At 38.9% G+C, this 18825-nt stretch overlaps 1 protein-coding gene across 14 annotated transcripts in view; it reads left to right on the top strand.

Moving 5' to 3' along the window:
• Positions 1 to 18825, top strand: part of POSH (Plenty of SH3s) — a 235756-nt gene that overhangs the window by 202710 nt on the left and 14221 nt on the right. For 7 of the 14 annotated variants that reach the window (XM_067127346.1, XM_067127339.1, XM_067127337.1 and 4 more), the window contains one exon: positions 3389 to 3556. The exons of the other annotated variants lie outside the window; for them this stretch is intronic. In XM_067127346.1, coding sequence (XP_066983447.1) covers positions 3389 to 3556 — 168 coding nt within the window. The remainder of the gene's footprint in view (positions 1 to 3388; positions 3557 to 18825) is intronic. 14 annotated transcript variants of the gene reach the window in all.

Below are 18825 nucleotides of genomic sequence, written 5' to 3'. Positions count from 1 at the left end.
TCCAAGCTTACAGGAATGAGTCATGAACTTCCATTTAATGATAATTTTACTCAGCCATGAAGATTGTACACCCAGAATATATTCCATATGTTATGATCGGGAATGTTACTAGGAACACAAACCTGTTTATCATGTAGCATCATAAATAGAATATTGTAGAGTAGCAACTATCCTTGTACTGTGTTTGAGAAGTGGCTGCTGTTTAGCTTGTTTTAAGCCATACAATGATAAATTTTTGCTGTCCAGCTGCGGACCAATTGCTTTGACATCTTGTCCTTGCCAGATATGGAGAAGATGGTCTTTGTAAGACTAGTTTGGTACTTGGAAAGGGAAAGACATTGCAAACTTCTCACAGTGGGGTTTTTTGCCCAAATGAACTCTATATAACAGATGTATTATCCTTTCCAAACATTGTAGTATTTGAAGCATTCTCATCTCAGCAACATCATGTGTACATTTTTTGGCACTGACAAAAATATGAAAGTATGGAACCAGTATTCATCCAGTCATTTTCAGCTCATTTCATATTTGTGGATGATCTATTTACTGCAGATTTGCTCAACAAAACTGCACCAGCATTAGTTAAGCATGGATATTTTCAACAGTGATTATCAGGTTGATCGTTTTGCTCTTTTTCAAAGGCTAGTTGAAAGTATTCTGAATTGACTTATAATTTTGTGGCCATCAATTTTCTGGACAATTTAAGATAGGAAAAAAGAAGTTTGTCGAGGAACAGTCACTAAAGGATCATAAAGAATGGATGGTAAAATGTAATCCTGTATCTGATGACAAACCATATGACAATGAAATGTGTATACGACCAGTTTCAAGTCATCTTGAGTTATCTGTATTCCAGGCAAATGAATGTGGGTCATGTGGTTATGAATGCTGTTCACATGACCAATAGATAGCTATTTGGTGCTTGGTACTATTGTTTTCAGAACAAAGTTTCTTTCAGTGTAGTAGTTGATGAGTGAATGACAGTGTATGTGCTGATGAAGAATAACAAAATAATATTGACAAGAAGTGATGCAGTTAGAGGAGTCTTGAATATAGTTGTGACAGAAGAGGGGTGACCGTAGTGAGAGACAAACAGTAGTCAGTTGTGGTTTATAAATTCTTATTATGAAAGACATACCCCAAATTATCGTAGCTCAAAAACAAGTACAAATCAGTAGATTTTAAGGGGTGCACCGACTGCCGAATTTCGAGGAATTATTGAATTTTAGTTATTAACAGTTGTCAACTGTTTTATGTCTAAATAAACATATCCTGAAGCGATAATGCTAGAAAAATTTTTTTTTTTAGATTGGTTTATTGACAGTTTTGTTCATTGCTTATATGACACAGTGAACCACAAATTGTAAAAAAGACTTGTTAAAAAAGTCTCTATGAATAATTCATGATAGGATCAAGTAAGTTATACAGGCAGTCCCCAGTTATCGGCGGGGGTTCCGTTCTGAGGGTGTGATGATAACCGAAAATCGCCGCCAACCGAAAATCAACTATTTTTAGGGCTTATTGGCGCTGCCGATTTTCGCTTGTCGGTGGCTCTGTTAGGTATGTATTGATGCCAGTACCCAATTATCAGCGCTGATAAGCAGAAATCAGCAATTTTTGGCGCTGAAAATTGCCAATTTTCATTGCTAGACAAGCCCCTTAAAACTGGATTGGCCTTAACCAAGCCTGCCGTTAACCTGGGACTACCTGTACACTGTTTTTCTTTTGCTGCTTTCTAAAAACTTATTTTTTCAAAACTAAATGCTTATTTCTCCAAGAAGACTGAACCAAATTCAGTGAAACTGTTACAGTGTAGTATAACTATATATCCTTATTTTGTCTTTGGGAAAATCACTTTTCTGTGCAACTTTTAATTTTGCATATTAATTTTGAAAAGTGACATCATGATTTTTGTCAACTGCAAAATAAATAAACTTAAAGGTTGAATTTCTAAATTTCCTCACTAGAGAATTTTCATTATTAGTTGTAGAATAGGTGGTAAAAATTTGAAGCAAATACCTTCAATCGTAAGGTAGAAACAGTCATTTACTTTATAATGGGGCCTTATGGTGTTGGCACTCCCCTTAAAAGTTTTACACATTGCAAGGGTTGCTGTTGATTACTAACACAAGAGGCTAACTGATGAAGAGAGAGACAAGGAAACCAGATGGATTAATAATGCATGTAAGCACCACAAATAACTAATTACTGTTGAAACTCAGTTTGGTCTTTCATTCTCAATCTGTGTAATAGGCATTTGCAGTGGGTTTGTGTCTGTGAAACCTGAAAGTTATTCTGAATTTCCTAATTTTCACTGGAGGGTCAACACATCTTACCTTATGAATTGACGTTGCTCTTTTCAGTGGTATAAAGGTAATGGGGAACATCTTTGTGCATTTCCTCAGTTCTTACACATGCACTGTATATTTGTACAATTGCCCACCAACTGTCACCACAATAAGTGTTATGTTGGGGCTGTGCTCAGTGCCTGCCTCATTCCCAATATTCATTATCAATAGGGTATACAGTATTTAGAGCAACTTATTATTCTTAATAAAGATAATGAAATAAGATATGGTATATATTTTTATATTACTTAGTCACAGTCAGGTTCACTTTTTAATAAAAAAGCAATTTTTAGAATTGGTTCAGTAAGGTATGCCTTGCAATGGCATAATTTGCATAGTTTAGGTATTCATACTACCTTTTCAGGGTGTTTCATATTCTTTCATTTTTATTTATAAATTCTGTTTTATTAAATTATTTTTGACATATGTCTTGGAAATGAATGTGTATGTCAGAGAATACTTGAAAACAAAGTGATTCTATAAATCTAGAAAAGCTATACTGTATACTGATATAACTGATTGTGTGGATATATTTTGGTTGTGTTGTGCAATGGCTTGTCTTATGAACATCCCTTTTCCTAATTTTCATCTCTATCTATCAAATTTTGAGGGCATAATTTTTATGTGCACAATACTTGCAAAATAAAGAAAATTTAATTTTCTGGTTAAAAATATAAAGGAGTTTAATTTTGAAGAAAGATAGTGGTGGTGGACAAGGTAATATCACTTTCTTGGTGATGGTTACTTTATACCTAGGTATTATTGTGTCAAATTAATTGTTATTTATGGAATCATGATGGATAACAAATGGGTTTGGTTACCTCATAGAACTAAGTGAAATATGGGAGTTCATTTATATTGCAAATTCTGAAATTATTTTTGAGTTTTGCTGCTTTTCTCTCCCCTGTGGAAGGATATAGAATTTCTGGTAAACTTTGATGTAAGTGGCATTCTCTCATCTTTGCTGGAGCTTGCTCTTGTGAGAGCATAATAATTGTTGCCTGCTTGCTTCACTCCCTTTGGTGGCGTCTGTGGACCAGATCAGGGTCTTGCCCAGGCACACTTGTAGGTGAGGGTACAGGTGGTGTGTTGGTTACAAGTTTAGGGTTTAGTCCTAACTCGCAGCTGCGTGCTGAGGGGGGTTCCTGCCGCATTAGGTCCCGTGATCGACCTAGTCTCATCCTCTCCAGCCTTATGTTTCGAGGCAGGTATGTGGCCTAACCTACAACAAGGCTTTGGTGTGAGTTGAGCTGCTATTCAACATGTGCTGTCAAAATTTTGGTGACTTCTTTTATGTAGAACTAGCACTAAATGCTTTCATCAGTTTTTAACCTAAACCGGGGAACTTTTCTCTTAATACACTGTATGTGGTGTCTGGATTATTTCTTATTTTGTTAGTATTGTACAGTATTTTGATTGTTAATGTTTGTACTCTGTGACTTTGATTTGCTGTAGTGTTTTCATATGTAGATTTTGCCTAATTTTTGTTAGCATTTTTGTAGTGTTTATGACCATGAATGGTTGTGCATAAAGATTTTTTTACCCAAATTTGATTACTTTTAAAGTGTGGAATTTGGCACAAAAAATGTCTTTAATTTGGCAGTTAATGGTTGCATGTCCTTGTAAAGTATTTCCTGTAGGTTTAACTCTTGATTTGATTCAAGAATTGGGTGTTATTCAAGGTTTGTTATTACAAAATTGACCATTAGGAATTATTGTTAATGTTAAGTTCTTGTGCATGTTAATTCTATAAAAATGCAACCAGTCACTGCTAATCATAACATGTTTTAATTACAGTGATTGAAATTTTTTATATATTAACTGTTCACTAAAAATCTACATTCAAGTTATTTTATGAAGATTGAGATGCTTTGGGGCATATGATGAGAAGGATGAGGAACAAAAGTCAGAAAATAGTATGTATGGGAGCGGGCACAGACCTGTAGGAAGGCACTTCAAATCATGGAAAATGGCATAGATGAAGTTCCAGACTAGTTGGGAATTTAGATAGAATGTATGCAAGACAGAAGAGAAGGGAGAGAAATTATTTCACTTCTAATGTTGTTGAGGGAAAAGCTCATATATAAACAGTGATGATAATGGTGATTTAATATTTAAAGGAACATTAAATGGCATTATAACTGCACATCATTACCATAGCTTTTGGTAATTACATGTAGTTATAATAGCTATCTGAACCTGTATTTTATGATGTGAAACACTGTATTGCTGTGAGAATTGTAAACTTTTATGTTTTTGCAACTGGTCAGCATTTGGAAAACTAATAAATCAGTTGCTAACTACTGTATATTGAATTAGAAAAAATCTCGCTTTTACTGCGCCATGGAATTACTGTATCCTTTTTTAAACATTTCCTATGAAATAGCACTTGATCTTTTAACATAGTGATTTCAAGATCTGGTTTACAATGCTCCAGCTTTCCAAATTAAGTTTTAAATCACAGGTTTAAACTGGCCTTTAATGAAATTATGGATTGTTAGCATATTTCAGTTTAAATTCTTTTTCTAGTTTTCTTTTCTTTTACTGAAGTATTGCACTTTTCTGTGTATGTTATAAGTAATTTTTTTATAAATTTCTCCAGTTGTCACAGAATAAGCAACTTTCATTAGTAAAGAGGAAAATATCAGCCAAAAAATTGTAGACAAGATATTTTATTGGTTTGATGAATATACTTCCACAGCATTTACCTGAGCAAAAATAAAGTACTGTCAGTTTGCAAAACAAAGATACAGAGAACACAAAGAGTACTAAATAGTTTAAATGTAAATGAGAATTGTAGGTGGTGTACTTTTTCCCTTACTGCTGAATTTATGTGCAGGGTTTTTACTGACATGATCCTAGGTTCATTCATACTTCTCTCCTTGTTACTGAAATGAACTCAGAAATTTTTGTTAGAGCTGTAATGTTGGGAAAACATTATCTCAAAGTTTTGGATACAAACTTTTAATTATATATTCACCTGATTGGGAGTATTGCTTACAGAGAGCCTTCCATGGCAGACTGTAGACAGTAATAAAGGATCTTCATTTTCCATAGGCCACCAGCCATTACTTTCTACTATTTACCTTTCATCCATCCCCTTTGGTCTCTTGCTGCCGGTCAGTCCAAACTTCTCTACCTTGCTCCAAATTTCACTTGCAAGGTGGTTTTAGCCAAGCACATTCATTAGGAATGAGAGTAGTGTAGATTTTATTCTATTATACAGCTACAGTTACAAGTCTTCGAATTGAAGAACCTAGTTTTTAGTGATGTTTTAAGATGTCAGCGATGTGCATTGCAACTGATATTCCTCATATGTAACTGATCAATAGATTGAGTCCATTTTGGAGAAGTTCTTTGATTAACAAGTATTTATTAGTTGTAGTGTATTGTCAGATGTTCAGCTTAGATATAGGTTGGTAGCTTTAGTTGTCCAGCATTGCATATTGATTGCTTTGAGTACATTGATTAATACTGAATCATCTGTCAAGTATTATTGTGTAGCATTCCTTGTTTGAAATTAAGAAACTATATTTAAAGCAAAGTCAGCTGTGTTTCCTTGTCATAAAGAGCAAAGATTTAGGAAGTATTTAGATTATTAAGGATTGTGTAATTATTTTACAGCAAAGTTTACAATTAGGACTCAGGCTATTGACCCTGTATGACTAGAAATCTGTTTCATTTATATTGGCTCATAATTTGTAAACAATCCTTTCAGTTGATTTTGCAGGACTGGAGTGCAAACCTTTTCTGTCACTTTAGTACAGGGTACTATAGTGGGCACAGATAGCCTCATGAAGCTTTTGTTCTCACACCATTGTTGTATTGGTTATGAAATTTCATTGTTTTATCTTTGCAGTTTTCAGGTCTATTTAATGTTAAAGTCACAAGGAAAAATATAAACCATAACAGTGTAACTCCACACAAGTTCATAGCTACAAAATTAGCCACACAAAAAACTGTTCAGTCTTCAGGGTTTGAATGAATATATGTGTAAGAGGTGAAAATTTGCATATTTAATGTAACAGGGAGGGGAAGCTGGATACTTTGACCATTATGAAACAGTATAAAGGGGTATGACGGAAGAATAACGTTTTTTTTCTGATGTAGATAAAGATGTAGGATAACTCATGGTTCATCAAAAAGACTGTGGGTATTGGTGAAAGGGCACAGATGCTACTTGAAGGATTTTATGAATGAGAGAAAGCCACTGGTGAGACAGTAAATATGGTATTTATGGTAGTTATGAGGGAGTGAGAAGAGAGATTTTCTGTGATTATCTTTTTTTATCTGGTTTCAGAAAGGGAAAACAGGTGAGTGTGCTAGGTAATCTGAATACAGATGTTGGTAATTAGAGAGCTTACTTGGTAGGTTTGGAGTCCCTTGAGTGAATTACAACTGGAAGAAACTCTTAGAAGTGGTGTCTGGAATGGTTTTAATGATTAGAATCCTGTATTTCAATAGAGACTTTGTATGAGTAATTTGAAAATAGGAAATATTGGGAAAAAGTTTCTTAGGCAGATAAATGTTTAGGTATAGGGATAATGATTAATTGTATGGACTTTCTTACCTTAAGTTTTATTGATAATAGTTGAATGGGAGAGGTGATGAATCTTGATTAGTTAAGTCAGAGAGACAAGGGTCTTTTCATTGTTCTGATAAAAAGTGCCCAGGAAATCAAGATTTACTTTGCGTGAAGTGTCTTTCAGACCATCTCTTTTTGAAGGTTAGTTATTTGTTGTAAATAAAAAATGGAAGCTCTCAGATGATATGCTTAAATAATATTTGAGAATTTCAAGTGTGAGAAACAGTTATGGTGAGTATGTATTAAAATGTTTAATGTAGATAAAAAGATGGATAATGTGTTCAATTAAAGAGACCTGAAGCCTCCAGAAGGAAGCAGAGTCTGATCTGTGCATATGTTTTTTACATGTAGAATTAGTTTTCTGAACTTGAATTTATACGTAAGAAAAAGACATGCATAGATATTATTAACATAGTGTTCTGATGCCAAAATTTAATATAGTACTTATTACAAGATAGTTTTCTCATGAAATGATTTCAGAAACGTGTTTTAATGCAGTACATGTAAAAAATATGACAATTTTTAAATTAATTTGTATTTTTCTTAACATAAAAACATGAGGTCTTTACATATGGATAACTTTCGGCGAAGCTGGAAAGTCCAACCATTATACTTTTGCAAGGCAGTTATGGTAACAGTTACCTATGGTAGGGGTGGAAGTACCACCCACCCAACTGATATGCATTCAGTCTCTTCAGTTTGCCTTTCGGCCCAGGTAAAAGAATGAGGGGTGGTAAGAGGTGGGCCTTTTATGTAAAGACCTCAGGTTTGTATGTTAGGAAAAATACCCAAATACAAACCCTTGGTCTTTACATAAGGAAACTTACTGTTGGAGGGAGGTTTCCAAGTAATTCTCTGAACTGACTGGTGGTTGGGCTCACCTGATATTCTCCTCCTGGTCATGAAAGAGCCAAGGAAGGATACCATACCTCTGATCTGTTGAACATGTGTGATGTTCAACTGCCAGACTTCTGGGTACTTCTAATCAAAGGAAGGTATGAAAACCCTTGATTCGAAAGGTATGGACGAACCCACAATGTCAAAGACTATGTAGCTAAAAATGACCAACTGTCTTGCTCATAGTCAGTCCTCTCTCCTTGCTAGAGAGAAGGTAGGAATTGCATCTATTAATCCAAACAAAACTGGATTATAGATTGGATACTCAGTCATGCAGATCACTTACATGCATGCCAGTCCAGCTCGTGATGGCTTGTTCACTCTTCCCCTGTCCACTGGAAGAGGATGGAAAACAGGAGGAAGGTAGAAGTCAGTCCCGCCCACACCTTCTCCCTGTAGCTGCACACCGCAGGTGAGATGCAACCTGTCCTAAGCTGGGTAAACCACATGACTTATTGAGCATCCACCAAGGATCCAGTGAAAAGGAGTCCAAGGACCCATGGCTAAAAGGATAAGAATGTGAACTGCACAATTACATTCTGTCCTAGTACCAGATCGACGGGTTCTTCCTGAATGTCATAGACCGATGGATGACTGTGGCCCCTAGAGATGTTGCCTCAAATGTACTGATGACCACTAGGAAATGGTAGGGTACGCTCGGAAGGTCATCTCCTAGGCAGAGAAATGGTCCCTTTGCCTATGGTCAACACTCCAAGGTAAGAGGATATGAATGTGAATTTCACAAATACATTCTATCCTAGTACTCGAACTACATGTCCTTTCTGAATGTGATAGACATTGGATGACTTTGCCTTCTAGAGATCTTCCCCGAAACATACTGATGTCAAGTGGGAAGTGTCATGGTACGCTCGGTTGATCAGTTCTTTAGCTAGAGAAAAGATCCCTTTGCCATCGTTTCTCGGGCAGCTTGAAGCTAACGAACTAGTTGTTAGCCTTGGGTTGCAAGACTAGATTATGGGGGTAACACAGAAGTCATACTGTCTTTGGTGTCACAAGACCATCGAAGGAAAACAGTCTAACTGGTCACCTTCAAATATGCAGAATAAGCAGATCAGAACAGGGCCAACAACAGGAAATCAAGATCAACTGTCCTATCCCTTGACTTCATCTAAAAAGTACCATCTTGCTTTTGATTCCTTGTTGGCTATTATACCGAAAGTACTTTTGTCTGTCCAAGTACTACCATTGTCGCAGACCTGACATGTAAGGATGCTAGGACCGTTGGGGACCATGTTAGTATCGTGATGTTGTGGTTATCATACTGAGGATTGTAAGCAGCAATTACTGTCTACATCTCCCACTCCTCCCAGGTGCAACATACCAGCACGAGGACCAAGGAAAGGGGCTCCATACACCCTTCCTTGACTGAAAATATACAACTTAGTCTCCAGATTACTTGAGGGATATATCTGTTCAGACAAGAAACTAAGGTATCTATCAATGCGTGTCTGATATCATTCCTTTCCCCTTCAGGGAGATAGAGGAAGGGTATGCCACTGACAGATACAGTTGTGTAGAAAACAAAATGTTATACCAGTTGGAATACTTCAGTCATGTGTATTCTATAGGTTCAACGTCTGATAGGTCTTATTTTCTTATCATCTTGGTAGAGGAGAATGCAGCTGGAAAAAAAAAGAGATTAGTGTCTAGATCAATTCCACTGTTTTTATCAATAAGATCTAATTGATACCAGAAGTGAAAGTGGTTTAGCATAGCTAAGGACTGTCGTTCAAAATTCCATGAACATAAAAGTTCTTCTTGTATACACATTATTGGTATTAAAACCAATCTGGCAGTAGAAACTATTAAGGGAAAGTAGGCATGCTGAATCACGTCACGTTGCCAAAGAAGTGGAACTCCTGTACCTTGCATGGGCATAGACTTCAGTGACTGAACTTGTCTGACATACATCCCTCATCCTGGAATGTGTCTGATTGACGTCTGTGTTGAGCTTGCTACTGCAACCCCATTCATCAGCACTGTATACAGAGAAGATTATAGGATAACCCCAGGGGATGTCCTATGAGAAGATGTTCTATGCAGATGCGTGCTAAGTACTGTACTCTACTGTCACGTTGTGCACTGCCAACGGACTTTGCACCGTCGACAGAGGAGACGTCCTAGTGCTCTCAATGGAGTGTGCATCGTCAACAGAGGAGACATCCTATAACGAGATCCCCTATGATGACATAAGTTCAGTAAGCTACTCAAAAGAGGAGTTGCTCTATGATGATAGCTCCCCCCCCTTTATCTTAACTAAGGAACCACCATGGTGCTGTTCCTGAGCAATGTTACGTAAAGCTTTAAGACTGATCTTAATGCTTATAGGCACAAGAAGAACTAGGATATATAAGGGTAGGCTAAGATGGGAATTAAATCCAACCTAACATAACCCAGTCCCAAACTCATGAAGAATAGGAAAATCATCTTGTGAAGTCACGAACCTGAAGAATATGCTCTGGGATATTGGAGAGGAAGTTTGATAATATAGGTTCAAACTAGATAGGCTAGGCTAAGTAAGCCACCAAACTTTACCCCACTGGATGAACTACACAATTGCCACCACCGGACCCAAGGAAAAAGTGTCCAAGGACCTGTGGGCAAAGTCCTTTAGGTAAAAGGAAGTGAAAGTGGTCTGGCAAAGCCAAGAACCAGCATTCAAAATCCTATGAACAGACTTCTTCTTAAATGCCAGAGAGGAACTCATTCCTCTGATGTCATGTAGGCTAGGCCAAGGACTCAACTAGTGAGGTTAGGCTAAGTAAGCCACCAAACCTAATCCCACCTAATTCTTGAGGAACAGGGATTATTTCCCCATCTGTCCTTAGCCAAGAAAATCCAGAGGTACTCTCGAATCCTTTCTTGAGCTTAGAAGAGCTTCAACAGGAGTAGGAGCGATCATAGGTGGGGATTTAATCTTCAGAAGTATTATATGAATATTATTGAACTCACGAATGAGATCAATAACCACTTCATAAGAAGAAAGAAAATCTTAATTTTCAAATCTTCCATTTCCTATGGTGATGGGAAACCCCATAAGGAAAAGGGAGACAGAGAGAGAGGTCCTGATTGGAAACAGAAGACTTCTTCACAGGTGGGGATCTAATCTTCAGAATTATTATATGATTATTATTGAACTCATGAATGAGATCAGTAACCACTTCATAAGAAGAAAGGAAATCTTCCAAAGGGCTTCCATCGTTCCCTGCTCTTGACGAGTCATGTCCTTGGAATTGTGAAGAGTCATATCTGCGGACATGTTAAGAGTCACATTCTCGGACGGACTTGATAAAGTCACAACCATGGACAAGGGTAAATGGACGTGCACCAACCCTCGAGTTGAAGAGGCATGTCCGGGGACATGGGAAGTCGACTATCACAGAAGAGCGAGAAAATGAACCTCGCAAAGAGTGAAGTTCCTTCTGGGTACCTGATAAACACAAGCAGGAGAACGACAGGTGGGATGGAACTTCCAAGGTAGCAGGAACGTGTGGAAAAGTCAGGCCAAGTATTTGTACAGGCCAGTCAAGACCGTGTACATGACATCAGGGTCACGGTCACGTACGTGAACGTGATTTTCATGGAAACAAGAATGTGTGTAGAAAAGTCTCAACCACATACATGTGTAGAAAAGTTTTGACCACGTATGTTTCCAGGGTATTCTAGACCTTGTACTCGACCAGTAGGGTTGCGGTCAGGTATATAATCCAGAGAAGAAAACATTTCCACATCCTTCCTTCCATATGAAGGACTTGTACAGACATGTGGTCCTTTGTCCCCAGTATCACGTCCCAGGCCAAGTGATGAGGACCCTTGAGAAAAACATTGACAGGAATCTTGCAGAAGATCAAAGGGAGGGGTTCTGAAAGGATGGTGACTAATGTCATGGACGTCCGAACACTGAGTCGACAACAGGCCCAGGGTGGAAACATGTCCGTGGACATGCAGAATACCTCACGTACATCAAAGGAAAGTGCATCACTTCTTTGGTTGTACGTCCTTGAACACGGAGATGAATGTCAAACCAGGTCACGTGTGTGGATATCTGGAACTATGGTGACTAAGTCACAAACATGCGAGGGTCGAGGCGACAAAGCCTATGCTGGAAACATGTCCCGAAACGTCCAGAATCTCTCATGTCCAACGAAGAAAAGTGTATCAACTCTGGCTGGAATGTCTGCTAGACTTTTCACAGCTGCTTCTATCTTGAACCATCTGGTGAGAATTGTTGGCTCGGAGCTCCGAAGAAAACCGAGTTCCTGCTCGAGACGAACCCCCGGCCAAAGCCAAACACCCCGGAACTATATTCCCCGAACTAGTATCGATGACACAGGCTACCTCTTCAACTTGCCGTGTCCGAGGAAAACCTTGCACATGGTGCTCTGAGTTGCAGGGTCTCAGAGAGACACCCATGTCCGTAGACGAGGGACAACACCGAAAGAAGGCAGCGAAGACGACAATGATGAAAGCATTCTTCCACTGCAACCAGAGGGCCTCACAACAGTACACGTACGTGAGAGGAAACAGCGAAGAGTTCTTCCCAAAAACCCCCAACTTCTGAGATGGTTGAAGACGGGTCGTACTTCTCTTGAAAGAACAACCTGATTGATCTAAATTGTGTTGGAGGAATTGGCTGATGTAATAAGAATTAACCATGATGTCACAATCCCATCTGTGACATCACTGGGGCAGATGACTCTTACAAAAGCAGAAATTACTACATGTAAGAGCAGGTTTAATCATACTCTAATAAAAATTGTGGTGATAAAATAATTTTATTTCATACATATGATAAAAGGGTAACCAAAGTGAAGGGCCCTGGATGACAAAACATTGGAACGGAGACAAGAAGCCACAGAAGCAGACGAAGGCTACATCGGAAAAGCGGTCCGTCCAAGATTGGTACCCCTGAATGACAATGTAAACTGTGCATCTGAGCCTGGAAAAGAAGAACAAAATGGAGTTGCCCCACCAACTCAGGAGGAGAACAACCCCTAGAAGTCACCACGTAGAGGGGCTCCCAGGCTCTGAAAGGAACACACTGCCATCAGATCTGGCTTGAATCCAAACTACAGAACTAACGAGTTGGGCGATGTACACCAATACGTGAAGTGGCAACATTGGGAGAGTGAAGAGAATGTAGAGGGGCTCCCAGGATCTGAGTCCAACGCCCCACCATCCGACTTCAAGGCGAGCAGCAGGGCTGACAACTATTGCACAAGAAGATGACAGGGAAGTCCAGAGGCAAAAAAGTTCTGAACTGTAGGGCCTGAAAAGAAACAAATAATATGATTTCCCCCTCAGGAAGGGAAGAAACCTCCCACCCTGAGAGAAAGGAAAAGAAATATATCTGTATATAAGGGAAGGGAGTGAGCTGTACAACTCACATCCCCCCAAGACGGGAAAGAGACTAGATGGTAAATTCTGACTGGTCCAGAGCATGTAGTCGGGACCAATGCAATCGTAGAACTTTAGCCATTAACATTTGTGTTGAGGGAGTGGAGGAAAGCTTGCTATGTTAAGTAAGACGAATTCTTGCATGAAACCCTCAGCTGCAACACGAACCCGTAATGTCTCGACTGTCTTGATCTACACAACATCTGAAAGACTAACATTACCACGTTCCCAGAAATTGTGTTGTTTAAATCAAAACGTGTCCAAAAAAGAAAATAATTAAACATACACCTAGAAGAAGGTGTTTGAGAAGCAACAACAATGATATAAAGGGAGAAAAACTCCACACCTAAGCCTACTACGCAGTATGAGTAAGTAAATATGTCATTGGAGACATAGAAATAAAACATAGAAATGTCTTAATATATCAAAATACACAAATGTTTCAACATATCCAAATCAGTACTTCAAATTACAAATGTAAAATATACAAGAGGAAAAAGGCCAAACAGCAGGACAGAGAAGAAAAGCATGTCTTGTCGATAGTGTGGCCAAAAGTAAAACTGAAGAGAGTGAATGCATACCGGTTGGGTGGGCAGTATTTCTGTCTGCCATAGGTAACTGTTACCATAACTGTCTTGCAAAAGCGTAACTTTCCAGCTTTGCCAAAAATTATCCATATGTAAAGACCAAGGGTTCATATTTGTGTAGGAAAAAAACTGCAGTTTAAAGTTAAATTCTTATTTTTATCATTTTAGATTTTGCTAATTGTGAAATACAGAGAACATATGGTCAGTGGGAATTTGTGAAGACCAGTCTATAACACTAAAATAAGTAAAAATAAAACTGCAAGAAAAGTTTTGTTTTATGCAGATTCTTTATTGTTTCCAAATCATTATGAAATATTTCATTGTTTAGGTATAAACAGTCCTACCAATGGTGTGTTATCAGATTATCATCTGTTTAAAGGTCTTCCTGTTGAAAGAAAGTTAGTTAGCATATATTAGCAAATAAGAGATAATTATATAAATTGTAACTTAAACTAATAGTATACAGTTCACTTGACTGATAGGTAGTAAAATGCAGTGAAGTGTGAGTTTTGCTTGGCACATTTGCAATGCTGATTGTTGTGTATGTAGACCAATTTAGATATCTTACATATTGCCAAGTTTATTTTAGATATAAAAACATAGAATTGATATAGAATATTTTTACAAATGTGAAGGGGAATTCAGATATATCAGTTAAGGAAATTTGGATTATTTCCTCCACAGATGAATGGTTTAATGGTAGTCACTTAGGTCTAGAAGGAATGATAATGATGTATGTGATATCCTAGTGAAGTGAATGTCTAGATGTTTGAATGGAGTTATCGGTGCTTTTAGGTTATACTAAATATTGGGATGTGAATAGCATTTATGAATTGAAATTGGCTAGACCAATACTATGAGAGTATCCACTTTTGTTGACTATATGGAATATACACAGTTTACTGTTGTTGTTCTGTAATTATGTTTGAACAGATCTGTCGAATTATCATGTAATATGCTGTTTTATTATATTGGAAAGGATTTATGGAAGATAAAATTAGTTTATTTTTTTACCATATGAAATTTCCTATTGTTACATTTCAGTTCAACTGTATACTCACCATTAATAATATTAGCCAAAAGATTATTAATGTTAATTATATGTGGGAATACTGTCGACCCCTGGTATTCGTGGGGGATGCCTACCGCTACCCCCCCTCAAATAGCTAAAATCCACGAATACGTAAAACCCCTCTCAAAACGCTTATAAGTACCTATGTTGAAAGTTCAAAACACCAAAAAAAACCCTCTAAAAATGCTTATACCTGAATATTTTAATAGTTTTATCACAGAAAAGTGCATTTAGTCATGAAAATTATATGAAAATACAGTAATTTGTGAATGTATCTATGAAAAATACTGCGAATAGGCGAATTTTCTGTGAATAATGTGTACTGTATAATTATGTTCCATAGAGAAATCCGCAAATCTGGAACCGCGAATAGGTGGGGGTCGACCGTACATTATTTTTTTGTTTTTGGTTGTACTTCTTAAAATTTAGGGCAAATGGACATTTCTAGGAGGTCATTCAGCACTTGTTATCAGTTTTATATTTGCATAACGACTATAAAAACATATATTATTGATTATAAAAATCCAATAGCACCCAAATTGCTTACGTACATAAACCTAATAGCACCCAATGCCTATAAACAAAAATGGTAGCACATAGACTAACATTAATGGGTTAATATTCAACATCTTTATATATTTTGTTTATGATAAGTGAACAAAATTTAATAAACAGCTTTCTTTTTTAATGCTATGTATGCAGATTAAATACAAATGTTGAGTGCTGAAATAAAAACCCTCTCTAGACAAAAAGTATGATAGAGGCTGAGTCACAAAAAAATTAATACTGTACCACAGTACTTTAAAAGTCAAAACAGTGAAACAGTAATAATTTGTTCACATGCGGAACAAACTTAGGTCTTAATGTGATGATAAAATCCTCTAGCGCCAGCTGGAAACCAGTAAAAAAACATATGAAATTGTGAACAAGGTATTCGTGGCAACAGGGTTTGGCCAGCTGGATGACTTCTCTTCACCCAAGAGCTCCATGATGCATCAGTTTCTTCCTTACTACCATGCTAGAAGGACGTGATGTTGCCTTTCCTTCCAGAAGCCGGTGTTTTCTTGCCAGTTTACCTTCTTTGGTTTGCCCTTTTGTGTCGTGAATCAGTGCTATTTTGTGTGTTTGTGCATTAGTGCTTTTTTGTGTGTGATTTGCTTTGTATTTGATAATGCAAACCCATAACTCATCTCAGCCTTCCAGTACTAAGCCTCAGAGAAAATGTCCTGGGGTTGGTGGTTACCCCTTGCTTTCATTTTCTGGCTTCTTTTTCGACCAATCCACATTCTACTTGCAGCAGATGCAGATCTAATGTTTGTAATATTACTAATCCCTGTTCTGAATGTTGTTCTTGGCCTCTTGAGCAGTGGAAGATTTTTGCCAAGAAGAGACAGCATAGGAGAAAGTTGGAGGCACCATCTTGGAAGGGGTTTTCTCCTCCTTCGATGGCTGGCTGCTTCTCAGATTCCTCCTTGTTCCCTTTCTTGTCCAGTCTTCCTCTAGTTTCTTTTTCTTCCTTGAAAGATTTTACTCCTTCCCATTCTTCCATAGCTTCATCTTGGAAGTTTTGGGAGAGGGGTCAAAAGATTTCATCTCTTGCTGCCCCTGCTCTCTTGTGGGGGGGAAGTTTTCCCCCTCCCCCCCAGGAGGTGGGGAGGCAGTGCCATCTTGTTCTGCTGCTTCAGGTTCGGAGGCTCAGAAGATGGGTAACATCTGGGCTTCTCTAGACCTACAAGGAGTACCAACCTTGGCTGGCCTTTTATCCCATTTACTGTCGTCTCGCATTCTTGTGTCATCTGCGATGACATTTGCCAGCCCTGCTGCTCTACCCCTTGTGGTGCCCGGAGCTTTGGTCCTTGTGTTGCCCCATCAGTCATCTGTGTACTCTGCCCACTATTTTCAGTCAACATCTGCAGTAACAACTCATGCTCACCTCCCAGGCTTGTCTGCCATGACAGTTCCCGTCTCAGCGGCTCTCTTCACTCCTCATAGGCCTACGATCCGTGACTTCTCATCTGTCAGCAGTGCTCTCATCTCAGAGTTTCGAGCCTTCTCCTGCTGTGGCAACTTCTACTCCCGCTCTGTCTTCTGATGCTCTCATTTGAGCAGCAGTCGACAGAGTTGACATTGTTTTCCAGGAGAAGCACAAACGTGTTAAGAAGAAGCTGTGCAGGTCTCCGTCTCTGCCTTCTCCATCATCATCTTCGTCATTGTCGTTGTCTTCTCCTGTCCGGTCCTCCCCCGTTAGATGTTGGAGGATTAAGGACTTTGTCGCTGCTCCTCGCCTAAGAAGACCTAGAACTGTCTCTTCTTCTCTGTCACCTTCTGACCATGTACGTGGGTCTCCTGCTCCTGATCGCGGCTGTATCCGTGTTGTGGGTTGTCACGTCCAGCCGCTTCTCGTCCCTCATTTAATCTCCAAGCAGGTTTCTGCCACAGGGAAATCTACAGCAGTGTTGTCTTCCCCGATGTCCCGGTTCATATTCGTAGGAAGGATGATAAAGCCCCTATTAAGAAATCCTGTGTGGAGAAGTCTTCTGAAGTTCATCCTTTACCTTCGGGTTCCCGCAGTTCTACAATGGACGTGAGTGGTTCTACACGTATGTGTATTCAACGTCGGCTGTTGTCTCCTCATCGATCTCCTTGTTCGGATTACCCGATGAGAGATAATGTCTCTCTCTTTAGCTCACACATCCGTGCTGATAGACTCGGTCGTTCCAGAAGTCCTTTCTAGTGGCGCTCTCCAAAGAGGCCACATGGTCGTCGCTACAGCTCCCACAGCCATGTTCATTCCCATGTCTGTAAAGACCAGCACATTCGTGCGGATAGTCCGAATCTTCGGTTGTTCAGCCTCGCTCGTTGTCTCGACTTCTCTCTTGTTCTCAATCTCCTAGGAGAAATCGGGATCATAGTTCGATTTCACTCAGCCGCAGACTTGACGTCATTGACGCACGGCTGTATATTGACATACGGCTGTATATCGACAAACGTCTGTCACATGGGAGTGGAAATTCACTCTCTCACTCTTGTAAATGAGATGACCCTCAAGATAGACTACCATCGTCATCATCAGGTGTCCAAGCTCCCAAGAGGGTTTTAGGACCTGAGAGGGCTTACACCTCAGTTATAATGCTATCCCTCATTTGTCTGACCCGATAGATGGAGTTTAACCCTGCGTCCAGGAGGTATAGGATGTTGGAAACCAAGAATTTATTACAACATATGCTGAGGTCATTAAACTCATTCATGAGTACAATAATCTTTCTCATGGAGTAGCAACAACTTCTTCAGATTTCCCTATAGGTATAGAAGCTTTACTCAGTCCTAAGAAGGATGTAAAGATTGGGGTGGAATCAACTTGCTGTAATCATGCTAATTCTGTCTTAGGCCATGTGAATTCTCTCGTCTCTGGGCGTGGCAATTCTCTTCAGTCAACCTCCTCCACTTTCTCAACATAAACGGTTTTATTCAACCCCTAATGTGGCTCTTAACCAAAGACAAATCAACCAAGGATATGGTCTGTTTAGGCCCTGGTTTGACCCTAGATCAGATTAGGTTGGAGGGTCCTTCCCTCACTCATCAGGAAGCAGCTACCTTGGAGTTGACTGCCTCTTATGCTTTTCAGACTGTTTCTTGGTTAGACTTATGCTCTACAGCAGTGGCAAAAATATCTTCCTCTGCATCAGGTGGCTCAGAAGACAGTGCCCCTTATATTAGACTTTTACAGTCTGGTGGTAAAGCTGTCTCTTACCTGGGCCATTTAAATGCTAATATTTGGGTTACAGTAAATACCCCGTATTCGTGGTGTCACGATTTGTGGACTCACCTATTCACGGATTTCTCTATGGAACATATATACGCATTATTCACTGAAAACTTGCCCATTTGCAGTATTTTTCACTGAGAAATATTCAGTAA

The sequence above is a fragment of the Macrobrachium rosenbergii genome, chromosome 25, assembly GCF_040412425.1.
Source record: "Macrobrachium rosenbergii isolate ZJJX-2024 chromosome 25, ASM4041242v1, whole genome shotgun sequence".
In the NCBI taxonomy this organism is placed as follows: Eukaryota; Metazoa; Arthropoda; class Malacostraca; order Decapoda; family Palaemonidae; genus Macrobrachium; species Macrobrachium rosenbergii.
The sequence above is the reverse complement of the archived record's forward strand: the minus strand, read 5'-3'. Positions and strand labels throughout refer to the sequence as shown.